The 13,778-nt window shown below is 30.9% G+C and overlaps 1 protein-coding gene across 1 annotated transcript in view; it reads left to right on the top strand.

Moving 5' to 3' along the window:
* LOC105621836 (DNA ligase 3) overlaps window positions 1-12,945 on the top strand; it is a 47,837-nt gene extending 34,892 nt beyond the window's left edge. The window contains exons 6-17 of the mRNA XM_012203276.1: window positions 54-66; window positions 245-299; window positions 431-443; window positions 1,332-1,419; window positions 1,502-1,579; window positions 1,894-2,017; window positions 3,110-3,180; window positions 3,262-3,409; window positions 5,890-6,491; window positions 8,257-8,348; window positions 10,536-10,635; window positions 12,799-12,945. Coding sequence (XP_012058666.1) covers window positions 54-66; window positions 245-299; window positions 431-443; window positions 1,332-1,419; window positions 1,502-1,579; window positions 1,894-2,017; window positions 3,110-3,180; window positions 3,262-3,409; window positions 5,890-6,491; window positions 8,257-8,348; window positions 10,536-10,635; window positions 12,799-12,945 — 1,531 coding nt within the window. The remainder of the gene's footprint in view (window positions 1-53; window positions 67-244; window positions 300-430; window positions 444-1,331; window positions 1,420-1,501; window positions 1,580-1,893; window positions 2,018-3,109; window positions 3,181-3,261; window positions 3,410-5,889; window positions 6,492-8,256; window positions 8,349-10,535; window positions 10,636-12,798) is intronic.
* The last annotated feature ends 833 nt before the right edge of the window (window positions 12,946-13,778 follow it).

Here is a 13,778-nt window from a genome sequence, read left to right as displayed (position 1 = left end):
ATATATATATATATATATATATATATATATATGTGAAATNTTTTTTTAAAAAGAAACAAGGAGAAAGTAGATTGGCGTTCACCGATTTGATGCAACTTGCACATACATATACAGTAGTCAACCAATTGATATAATACTTATTTGAATAATTAGATAAAGTAACAAGAGTGATCCAAATAAATTTTTTCGATATAGATCAAAATGAAAAAGAATAGAACAAAATGAAAAAATAACAATTGTTCAGTTACACAAAAACAAGTGTCACTATCGATACAAATATCGATCCAAAACAATCAAAAGCATAATTATAAAAAACATTAATTTTTAAATTGTATTCAGAATTGACTTATAGGCAGGTCTAAAAATTCAATATCTGTTTGGACTAGTTGGAGATTTAAACTCCATTTTTATGTTTTTATATGCATTTTAGACAATCTTTTGTTGTAATTCCTTTCTACATTCAAAATTTGCACTCTGTCCCAATCGAATTCGTGATTAAATTGTAACCTGTGGTTTGTATGATCGAATGGGAAAACGTCTTTCTTCTAATATAATGATTTAATTCAGAAATGCGTGTATGTAATTGACGACTTTGTCATACATAAGAAGCTTTACAATCTTCGCAGGCAATCTTATAGACAACGTTTCTCTGTGCACTGGTTGGTAAAGGATTTTTCTGCACTTTGATTAGATTGCGAAATTTATTGATACTATAAAATGCAATTTTTATAGTATCAATAATTCTTTAAAAAAAAATGATTTCACATATATCTTTGATATTCTCATTCTTATTATAGCTTCATTTCATAAGAATTACTTGTTTCTTTCTGGCCAGTAAACTAAGATAAAGTTAAGGAATCTCTTTGATATATTGGATGGTTGACACCATGGTTGACGCACTATTTATACAGAATAGAATTATATTAATTCCATTAATTGAGAATGACTTGAAATAAGTCGAACCGCGTACCGACATTATAACTTTATATTAAAAATTTAACTTTTAAGCATTTCCATTGTTATACTTGCACACCAAGTACCGCGCTGACTCCTATTTTCACTTACTTTCTAGTTTTTAAATTATAATTGTATTGTTTATTTCCTTCAAAATTCATTGTTTTAATTTTAATGTTATATCATATTTTTTAGTCATCTTATGATTTACACACGTAAATTTTAATATGATGACATTTAGATTTTCTTTCAACATGTAAAAATCTGTAAAAAATATTTTTCTTGGTTTGAAATAATGTGTTTGGCTGTAAATTATAATATTATTCTGACTTTACATGTTAAAGCTATTTTTTCTTTTTTCTTTTTCATCGCGTTAGATCTATGCTGGAGCGCAGGAACATTTTGAAGGACAGAATGACGGAGATACCGAATAGAATAACGTTGTCGGAGGTTCACGAAGTGCATGTAAAAAATAAAAATTTTATAAAGCACGTTAATTATTATTTACTTACAGCGGCATCGGATTACAATTCGCATCTGATTTCAGGATCCGCAAGATTTAGCGGGAAGGATTGTCCATGTATTGAAACTGGGTCTTGAAGGTTTGGTCCTGAAAGACATCGATGTGCGTATCGATCCTTGTAAACGCATTAATTTCCTACATTATTGTTATATTTTTTAATAATGTTATTGATATATAATTAATTAATATAATTAATCGAATAATCATTGCGCAATACAATTAAATATTTATTTGATTGTTTATACAAACATGTTTTCTTGCTTTATCTATTTGTGACTTTAGGACTTCCTGCGAAGTTCTAAAGTCGATAATTTATTTAAAGATAACGCTGTTCTTATAAAATTTATTTCGTGGGTCGCCAAGCATTTGGATTTCATACCGTTTATTCGAAATCTCCGCAATTTTGCTCTTTTCAGAGCAAATACGAGCCGGGAAAGAGGCATTGGTTGAAGGTAAAAAAGGATTATCTGTGCGGTGGTGCGATGGCTGATAGCGCAGATCTCGTCGTGCTTGGTGCATGGTACGGTACAGGCAACAAAGGTTCGTATGAGCTACGACGCAGTGCGAAAGATAATATCGTAAAGTAAAAATATATATCGTAAAAATATAAATCGAGTGTAATTGTGGGATAAATTTTATTAAATAATCACAATTGTTTAAATTCCGATTCGAACGATCCTTGTTGGCTGTGTTCAACAGAGAGAGCAGTTTTGCAATTGTAGAATTTTTATTTAATATAATTGATTTATATATTTAAATTTAGTGAAGAGAGTGCAAGATCAATCATATTAAAAAATTTTGCAAAACTACTTTCTCCGGTTAATGCAGCCATTGTTTCGTAATGACAACTAAAAATAGTCACTATTATGACTTCGTTGTGCAGCTTTTAATGCTTCTGAGTAGTCGCAGCGACTATGTTGGAATCATGACGTCAAAAGCGAAGAATGACACGTAAATTTATGCTGCAAGCCATTTAAATAAAGACTATTTGGACAATTGCTTTAAAATACCTGTAAAAATGAGCAGAAACTGTCCTTTTCTTCCTTAAGTCAATAGTCATAAAAGGCAGATAAAGTGAGCTTAATTTCGGGCAGAAACATACGGTTTAAACAGTTGTTGAAATGAATGAAATACGCTTTTACGTATAAAATTTCAGGATAACTGTAGTTTCTGCCCCATTTTTAGGACTTTTATAAGTACGAGACACATTACATTTTCAATTAAGCAAATAATAATGAAATGGCACGCAGACAAATTTCGTTGTCAAACATTTCCATGCCTATAAATTCAGCCATTTATCGTGACGAGGCGCTGAAATATACATACAAGCACTAGTCCATGTGCTCGCTTTCAGCGCGCTGAGAGCACGTGTACAATGAATTTGTGCTTGTATGTGTGCGTACCGATTTTGCTACATTTCGTTAGGCCGCCGACTGATTTTGAATTGCATGCTGACTACTCGGGACTCTCTTAACTGTTCAAATTTGATAATGCAGTGATAGACAAAAAAATGAAATTGATAAAACGAAGTTTACATGTCTAAAATGAAATTTATTTCATAGAAAAGCGGCCAATCTTTCGCACTAATTCGATCAAGCTTGATATTTCCATGTATTTTTCTTCTTTTTACAGGTGGCATGCTATCGGTTTTCTTAATGGGCTGCTATGACGAGAAGCATGACAAGTGGTTAACTGTTACTAAAGTAAAATATTTAATGAATTTTTTAAATGATAAATCAAATTAAATATCAATATGGGATATCACATCCTCCTGTACATCGTAGGTACACACAGGGCACGATGATGCTACCCTGACGATGCTGCAGGATCAGCTGGACATGGTGAAAATCGGGAAGGATGTGGAGAGACTACCGAGCTGGTTGCATGCTAAGAAACCCATGGTACCGGATTTCGTGGCGAAGGATCCTAAGGTAAGATCCAGTGAGTCGATCAATATGTGTGTGAAATATTTTATTAAAATATTTTTAAAAATTATTCATAAATATTTCATGCTGTGAACAATCAACCATTGTTGAAATTGCTCAACGTTATTAAGGCTTCTGAGTAATCAGTATGCGATTCAAAATCAGTCGGCGGCCTGGCGAAATGTGATGAAATCGGTAGCCACACTCGGCGCGCCGAAAGCGAGCACATGTACATGGGCTCGTGCTTGTATGTATATTTCAGCGCCTCGCCATGATAAATGGCTGAACTTATAGGCATGGAAAGTGATGTTTGATGAAATTTGTGCTACATGCCATTTTATTATTTCTTAATTGTGAAAATGTGACATGTCTTGTACTTATGAAAGTCCTAAAAATGGACAGAAACTATAATTATTCTGGAATTTTATACGTAAAAGCGTATATTTCATTCATTTCAATATTCAAACCGTGTATTTCTGCTCGAAATTAGGCTCACTTTATCTGCCTTTTATGATCATTTACTGACTATTAAGGGAGAAAAGGACAATTTCTGCCCATTTTTACAGGTATTTTAAAAATTGTCCAAATAGTCTTTATTTATAAATGGCTTGCAGTATAAATTTACGTGTCATTCCTCGTTTCTGACATCGACGATCCCAACATGGCCGCCGCAATTACTTAGGAATCTTAAAATTGATATCTATAGTCGATTCTTACAATCATCTTAAGTACAATCATAAAAAGCCATAACCCAATCACAGAGCCGTATTAGCATTTTAAAACATTAAGTATTACTTAAGACAATCTTAAAATAAGAACAGACTATGAATATCGGGCTAAGATCTTTTTTAATTCCAAATAAATACATTTTATTTGTCTCTAGTTAAAAAACATAATGTGCTTCGAAATAACAATTAAAATTAAAAAAGGCTCCAATGATTAAATCAATAAAGTTGATACAATTGTACGTGTGTAATCAAAAATAATATATACAAAAATAATATCAATTACAAATGTTTCGACCTAAGATTAGGTTCTCTTCAGTGTAACAATAAAATTATCAGAGTCAAATTAATACCGTTGTAAAACAATAGGTGAATGCTGTCAGTGATCACCATTACATAATAGATAGATGTAGCCTTAAACCTTATATTTTTTAAGAAATTGATCAATCACAGGCGAATATGAGAAGAATAATCGATTATAATTGATCAATCTCTTAAAATTTAAAGCTTGTTACATTTATTATGTTTCGAGAGACTTAAACATCACATAATATTAAAACATCTTTATTTATTACGTAGTGGGGGAAATCTTATTATTTCAACAATATATGAAGAACAGAATTTCAAAATGCATTTTCAAAAATTTCATTTTTTTAAATTAAAGATGGCATAGTGTTGAAAAACTCATATTATATGCTTGAGATGTTCAGAAAGCATTTGTTTTATCGTTAATTTATATGCTGAAAAAGCACAGACATTTCGAAGTACTTTAATAAAGGCATATAAAGCCAGTGAGAGTCGACACAGTTATACGTGTGTAATCAAAAATAATATATATGTATGTCAATCATCAATTACAGACATTTCGACCATAAGATTAGGTTCTCTTCAGTGTAATAATAAAATTATCGAAGTTGATAGGCGAATGTCAGTGAATTATTCTTGTTGTCCAAAATTAAGGACTTCAGCCTAATGGTGATCACTGACAGCATTCACATATTGTTTTACAACGGTATTAATTTGACTCTGATAATTTTATTGTTACACTGAAGAGAACCTAATCTTAGGTCGAAACATTTGTAATTGACATATATATTATTTTTGATTACACACGTACAATTGTCATCATCAACTTTATTGATTTAATTTTTGGAGCCTTTTTTAATTTTAATTGTTATTTCGAAGCACATTATGTTTTTTAACTAGAGACAAATAAAATGTATTTATTTAACATTTTTAGCAATTGTTTAGCAATTTTGTTTAATATTTAAAATCCTACTGATTGGCATATTGTTAGTTTCCGTAATTTGTGCGCGGAGTTTCTTTATTCTCATTTTCTGAAAGTTACAAATTTAAACAAAACGCATTTTGAAAGTCTGCGCCTCATATGTATAAGTAATCTTGCGTTGTACCTTTCGATACTTAACTTCTAATTTTCTTTTTAAATTATTTTATGACTTGAAGTTGATGTTGAGATTTATATTTTTATGAAAACGATTTAATTAAAATCCTTTATATTGTAATTACTTTAAAAACTTAAAATATTTTCCACCTTTAAGTTTCTTTTTAAATATTATTCTCTTTCCGCTTCTTTCTATAATTAATGGACTAATTAATGATTTCTCGCTGTTCTCTCTTCATATAACTCTTTCGAGCTCCTTTTTCAAATGCAAACTACGGAGCCCGTTATACTGCAGAGTTAATATACTTCGCCATTAATCTGTCGTAAGCACTAATCGTTATTTCGATGTCGGGGGGAATAAACAGAAGCAGCCGGTATGGGAGATAACGGGCGCCGAGTTTACGAACCAAGGGGTGCACACCGCGGACGGCATCAGCATCCGATTTCCGCGTGTCACGCGGATTCGCCACGACAAGGACTGGTCGACAGCCACCACCCTGGACGAATTGCGTGTTCTCTTCAAAAGGAAGCCCGAGTCTGTTGATTTCGGCCGTTTGCTCGATACGTTAACTGATGTAAAGACTTCTCTGAGGAAGAAATCGTTCGATCCCACAAAGAACACATCGCCGAAGAAGATCGAGAGTTCGAGAACGAACTTCTGGGACGAGCCATCGACGAGCTCTAGGGCTAAGAAGGAGCTACCGAAAGACATCAAGGAGGAATTCGAGAAAATACCGCTTCAGGAAAGAACTCTCAAAAGACGAAAAGGGAATGACTGCGACAAAGAATCGTTCGATAAAGTCCGGTTGGAAAAGAAGAAATTGAAACGTGAGATTAAGGGAAAAACGGAGAATTCCTCGTCAACAAAATTAAAAAAAGAAGAAAAATCGAATTCGAAGATGGAAGGATCTTTCGATTCCTCGTTTGATGCGAGTTCTATTGATTCGAACGATGAAGTTAAAGTAAGTGATATCATTTCTTTCTTCGATAAAAATTATTTCTCGATTTCTGCAAAATTTTCTAAATTTCTTTCTTTTCAGAAAATCGCGAATCTATTTAATAATCGCTCTGTTTAATTATCGCTTGTCATATTCTATTCTTCTATATAGTCTGTATAAAAATTTCCGAACTTTTTTTCTACAAATACGAAATGTTTTCTACTGTTGTAAGAGTATTTATTCATCAGATATAACTTTCTGTGATTATTTATTTTTCAAAGTTAAAAATGTAACTGGAAGAACACATTTTACACGGAAATTGTAAGATATAGAAGATTTGAATTGAGGTCATTTTCTCCATTTTAAAAGAAGTTTGTTAAAAATGTTTCTAGAACTTGTACGATTGTTATAATTGTATTACTTCCATCAGATAGAATAATAAATAAATAAAAGTAAAAATCATATAAGAAATTAGATTTATAAACAAAATTCGAAAATGTTTTAGACAAATTATGTATTCCATGTTGATTGATTTGTCTTTATTCAATATTTATTAATTAATTTGTTTATTCTGTTGTCCTCAAATAACATTAGTCATATCGCCCGATTAATGTTATTCAAGCGCTCGTTAAATACCGCGCTCTGTTTACTCTGTCTATGTTTGGCTTGAAAATCGTTTATTTATTTATATTGTATAGCCAATTATTGCATGTGTGGAAACACTATCCGACACGCCCAAACGACTGAATTTCTTCATACATTCAAGGAAGGTATCTTTTCGCTGTTAATTAAGCATTTCAATTTCTTAAATTCTTCTTGTGAAAAAATAAAAAATGTCCATCTCGTTAATTTCTTGTAATCAGCCTACGTGTCCTATCAATGATCTTTCACAAACTTATTCTCGCAATTCGTTATCTCTATTGGCGATGTTAAATCGTGCCGGCGAAATTGGTCTCCTCTATTTGTCTTCTTAAATTATCTAATTGCCCCTCATCTAACTACTAATATTTACCGCAAGTTCGTCGTACATGTGTCCACTTTTAACTTTGTTGCATTTAACTGAGCTCAGCTTCGTGGTTATTTTATAGATTATTTTGCACATTAAATTTATTTATATAAAATTATTTATGTATTATAAATAATCATATATGTAAATTACTCTAAAGTTTTTCTAGTGAAATCTCACTCCAAGAAAGTGAAAATTCAATCACCCTTGAAAAAAAAGTGAAAATATTTCACTTCTTGATAATTTTTTCTTTTCACTCTTTTTAGAGTGAATTTTCAAAGGGGTGAAATCTTACTCCAAAAAGATAAAATTTCATTCTAAAAAGAGTAAAGATCGTCACTTTTTTTTCAAAAAGTGAAATATTTTCATTTTTTTCAAGGATGGTTGCATTTTTACTCTCTTTTGGTGAGATTTCACGAGAAATTTAGCGTGCAATTATTACATTTTATTATGTAATTACGTATTATTATATTAGATGGGAAAAAGTTCGTGGCATTTTTCCCGTTACATCGGGAAAAACGCCACGAACTTTTTCCCACATCTAATATATTACAATATTATAAAAAAATTTATATACTTATCATATAGACTATTTTTTATATACTTACTATATACTTACTATATAGACATTTATATTGATTTATTTGATACTGTTTTTCTGCATGAATTAATTGTTTTTCTTTTTTAGCCTGTATTACCTTTAGCTTCACGTATTATTAGATATTTCTCTTGATTGCATTATTTTGCTTTTTTTCACTCTGTCAATCGCAATTTTTTTTTCAGAAATTCAGTAATGTGCTGCAAGAGGTGCGAGCGAGTCTCGCGCCTGATTTCGACACGAGCAGAAAGAAGGACACGCGAAGGAAGCTTAAAACGTATCCTTTTTCTCATAATTATTTTAATAATTCGTGGGCCACTATACTCACGTAATGACATTATCTTATTACGTTATCTTTACACTCGTATTACATTCGCAATTTTATAAAAGCTCGATGATTTTTTGATAATGTCCTCGCCCCTGATAATTTCATTTTTACCACTCCCATTCTCCTTTTCTCGCCCTTTCTCTCCCTCAATCCTCTAATCTATTTTCGAAGTAACGCTGTGTTGGCCTCATATTGACGAGGAAGTTGCATTATTGGGACTTGTAATACACGTTCTCTATCTATGCCAAGAGTGGTTAACCTTTTTGTCTAGCCATTATATGGAGGTTAAGGAAATCTTCGGTGTGCCACTCTGCTACAGAATTAAGCAAAACAAAATCATAACTTTATTTACACTTTCTTCTTTTGCATTGAAAGCAAAAATATTTTTTTCTTTATTTTAACAAAAAAGTTTAATTCTTTTATTGTATTCTGTTTTGATTTAAAATAAATCATTATAAAGTATACATTAAAAAAAACATTCAGTAGTTGTGTTAGAAACATTTTTATGCATTTACTGAATAAAAATGTTTATTTTACTTATTATTTATATCTGGATATTTTACTATATTAATATTTGAAATTATTATAAATGTACATTTTTTTATGTTTGAAAAAAATATCATATATGATTATTATTATTAATATTATAGCAGCAATAACATAAAAATGGAATTCCTATAATAGAGATGGGATCAAATTCAATATGTATTTAAAAGCTTATAATTTAGCTTCATTTTCTAGGGTTAATAATCGAATAATAATCGTAAGAAATAATATTAGGTATGGGAAAAAGTTCGTGGCGTTTTTTAAAGCCATCTAACGAGAAAAACGCCACGAACTTTTTCCCAAATTACCTAATATTTCGTATTTTATACAATACTTGCAAAGTAATCGATTCCAACTTGTTAGTTTTGAATCTTACAAATGAATACTTACAAGATTTCGAAATATACTTACAAAGTACTTTTTATCATACAGAATCGAATCTTTTACAAGTAATCCTCGAATTCTAACAGGGCTGTTAGCGAAATACAAAAAAAAATTTTTCTTATCTTTCTTGATTTTTCTGGTCATTTTTTGAAAAAATTCCCTGACTAAGAACTTGAGAAAGAGAAACTTTGAATAAAAACAAAGAAATATGTTAAAATTTTATTTTACAAACAGTATTATAAAATATAAATGGAAAATGAAATAAAGTATAACTTTTATTATTAATTATTATTTAAAAACTTTTTAAATGTTTTTAACAAATTCATATGATATGTATGCATTTTTACTTTCGAGCATTTTTCACGGTACATTTTCAAGGTACATTTTAGCATTTAATTATAGTATAGAGTCTCATTCTTCTTAATCTTGAACGTTTATTATTATTACACGAATATATGTACATTTGAATGTTTTATTCACTATTTGAAGAAAATGCCGGATTTTCGTGGCATCTGATTATAATGTCTTTATTAATGCTCTTTCTTGAGGTTTTTATATTGAAATAGTTATTTTATAAATCGATTATAGTTTTACTAATCTCTTTATCGATAAATATCGATACAATCATAGTAGATACATAATTGCAAGTCCGAATATGTATTAATCTCAAAAGTGAGAAGGCATTTCGCAAAATTTTTTTTTGCGTGATTATTAATTTTCATAAGTTTCGAGTATATATATTTGATTTAGGTTCGAGTCTATTTAGAAGTACTACTTTATTTTACTCATAGAGGGTTCGAAACTACTTCAGCAGATTCGAACCTACTTGTAAGATACTTAATCCCATCGCTAGTTCCTAATTATAATTACTTTATAATGCAATTATACTTATAAATTTCTGTCAATGAAGGAAATATGTAATTAACACGAACTATCAAGAAACAAAACACTCGATGTACAATGCGATGCAGTGTGCATTATAAATCAGATTCTCGATGCGTTACAATTGTCAGAGATGTGCAGACTCATGTACTTAGGATTATTATTCCCGAAAGGATCAGATTCATCCCTGCGACGTTATCGCAGCGCGATCTCAGATCCATTTTCCTTGTTCTCATAGGAATGAGAAATACCCTTCAGGGGCGAGTTTAAAGCCATGCTGACATCTTCAGACTATAATCTTCCTTGACAACGTTGATATGTTAGACTCGGCGCCACGATAGTTACGCTGGCGAACGGACACGATTCGACGGCAACCCACGTCATCCACACCCGCGCGGAAATTCCGTCCTCGGCTATCCTCGGGGTAAGTTTGAACTAACACATGTTCTTAAACGGCACATGTTCCCGCAAGATTTTTCGTAATTCGTGATTGTGTGGAGAGTGCGACGAAGGAACCAGCGAGAAATTTAATTTTGAGCAGAACTCCGAGAAAAATCTGTTGAATAAATTTCAGAATAAAAATACTCATCTCTTATGTGTGAAAATCTGTAAATGTTTGAGTTAAAAAATATTTGAGATTTAAATAATCATTGGTAAGTAATATAGATGTAGCAGATAAAAATTTCATGTACAGTGGTGAGCCAATAAGCAACTTTAATTTTGTCCCTAAAAATCAAAGTGGCATATATTAATTTCTTCAAACACGGAATGATGTTAAAAAAAATTTTTTTTTATTTAAATTAAGGGCCACTTTAATAAGTATAATAATTCATACTAATAGAAAAATAATTTTTTTCAAAATTTTGACTATTTGCCAACATGTTCGTTTATTACATACGTCTAGTCTCAGATAATGTCGATAGAAGTAAATAATGTCTTCAAATTTATTGTACATTACAATGTACGCAGAGTCAGAAGGAGTTAAATTAAAATTAATTTGTGTATTATTAATATAAACTATAATTTTAATATAAACTTAATAAATAAAAAATAAAATCGATTCAATATTGAATGATGGATTATTCTAAAAGGCAAAGATTTTATTTTTTTTTTGTTTAAAATTAAATAGTTATATATTGATAATATATGTTATTGTAGTTTAAAATCAAATAAATGAAGTATTATTTATATAAAAGACTTCTTAATTTTTAATTAATTTTTAAATATTTTTTAAATAAAGATTTTTATTTTTAAATGTTTTTAGACTAAGATATCTCTATTAATTGACAAAAAATGGTTAACTTTATTTAACTTTTTTTTAGTGTTTGCAGTTCTCCATTCTTAATTCTCATACGTATAGTATTTTTCCCCTCTTCTCTAATACTTATTGACTTACTCGCAATATATTAAATAATATATTATATTATATATCCTATAATAGATATATCCTATAATAGATATAATTGCATACAGTAAAAATTTATGCTCTTCAAATGTACGTTTGTCGTAAAATTTTTACCGAGGGGATTACATTTTCTCATTCTTCCCTATTTATTGATTCATCTACGTATTATACGTTATATTGTTGGTATATAATTGCGTATAAGTTAATTATATTTTGAGTAAAACTATTGTTTTCAAACATATATAGCTCGTCACTTTTCACTGACAGTGCACTTTTCTTGTTCAGTCCTAAATCTAAACGTCCCTCCGTTCGCGATAACAGTCCATTGATCCATTATTTGACAGTCGCCAGGCGGTTTTACTGTTTTTATCAACGAAAAATCCGGCGGCAGCGCGGAAATTTAACACTCATACGACGGGAACAGAAAAAGTTAAAGGATCATAACCGGATTAATTGCGGTTAATACTTATTGCGGCCATTAGTGTCTACGACCCCCGATGTTCAACATTTTCGACTATTCTGGTAGAAGTTCCCGGGTTTGCTCGATTAATCATCAGAGCCGATTATCGGATCCGATTATCGGATTGTCGCCGTTAATTTTCCATCGTTCAACTCTGGCGATTGCGGAAAACATATATTTGCGTGTCGCAAGCGGAACGTGACATAAGGACATCACGGAAATTTGCGTCGCCGTTCCACGATTTTTGCACCGAAAAACTTTTTATTCTTCCACTTTATCCTCTCCCTCTTTTTATATCGTATTCTTTGATACAATATACAATGCTTGCGTACATCAGTGCTTATCGGATTTATCAGAAGGTTTATTCGTTTTTTTCTTGTTTATTAATGGAGAGAGTCGTGTGGGCGACGAAAACGAATAAATTCCAACGATTGTAATTTAAAAATATATCTGGTTTTATTTAATTTAAAACCTGAGAAACGTGAATAATCATTTTCTAAGACACTTGACACTTGACTCGCTTGGAAAAGAACGGAAAGGCAAGAAAAGGATATTTCTGTAATTACATTATAGAAACATTAACGTTGATTAAATTCTTTCGAAGTCCATTTTTGTATTTTGGTTCTCCCGCCGGTTCTCACGAAGAAAAAGGCAAAATGAATGAACTTTCTGATAATAATACGTGAGACATTACGTGAAATATTGTTCTTTTCATTCGCAAGGAGTACGCGGTCTTCCCGCGGACCGTCAGGCACGTGAACGTCTCTTGGCTGGAGGAAACCGCCGCGCAGTCTAGGAGGCAGGATGAAGTCCGACACGCGATCCAACTGGCCGGCGATTATTGTGATTGCCCATGCACGCATCGTTAACGCAACAAATACATACACACGCATTCCGTATACGATTTATGTACAACTCATGTTTTGTAAATGTCTTTAGTAACAAAATTTGTAAATGTTAATTAAATATGTGATTAAATATGCTGTAACAAAGCAAAATTTAAGTGTCCTCTGATGAAAATAAGAAATAAAATTAGGCAGCAAATAAAAGACTTTTTGATCGAGAATGAAATTACCTTCTTATATTATAGTTTATCCCTTTAATCCTTTTCAAGTAAGTTTCTTCGCACTTTAACACTTATATTTACAGTTTTATGATCATTAAATCTAACTTCTATAATTAAACAATTCAACATATCCCGTATTTTTCTATTAGTATGATCTTACTCTCATTACATGAAGAATTTATTGTCAAATATTTACTTATTAAATAATAAACTTACTTATTAAATAATAAACAAGGTTTAAAGGTTTACCTCAATAACTTGAAGACATCCAAATTCTAAAATCTTTTTTTTACAACGACTGCGAGCATGATTTAATAATGAATTTTCACTACTAAATATTTTCAATCTAAGAGCAATAAATTCATGGTGGCACCATAATACATAGCGTTTATTAATTTAACAGAAATCGCTATCTCATATTAGACGCTTATTTCATAATAGAGGTTATCTCTTTCTTATATATATAAGAAACACAACCTATAGAAACAAAGGCCTTAAACGATCTAGTTAGATTTTAAGTGCTTGCATAATTCTGTATGAATCTATATTTATATGTCTATCTTATGTATCTATATTTTAATTTTATTTTTCTTCAATTATATTAGGTGTACAACTTTGCTTCCGCCGTTTTTTTCC

This window comes from Atta cephalotes (assembly GCF_000143395.1).
Source record: "Atta cephalotes unplaced genomic scaffold scaffold00037, whole genome shotgun sequence".
Classification (NCBI taxonomy): domain Eukaryota; kingdom Metazoa; phylum Arthropoda; class Insecta; order Hymenoptera; family Formicidae; genus Atta; species Atta cephalotes.
The sequence above is the reverse complement of the archived record's forward strand: the minus strand, read 5'-3'. Positions and strand labels throughout refer to the sequence as shown.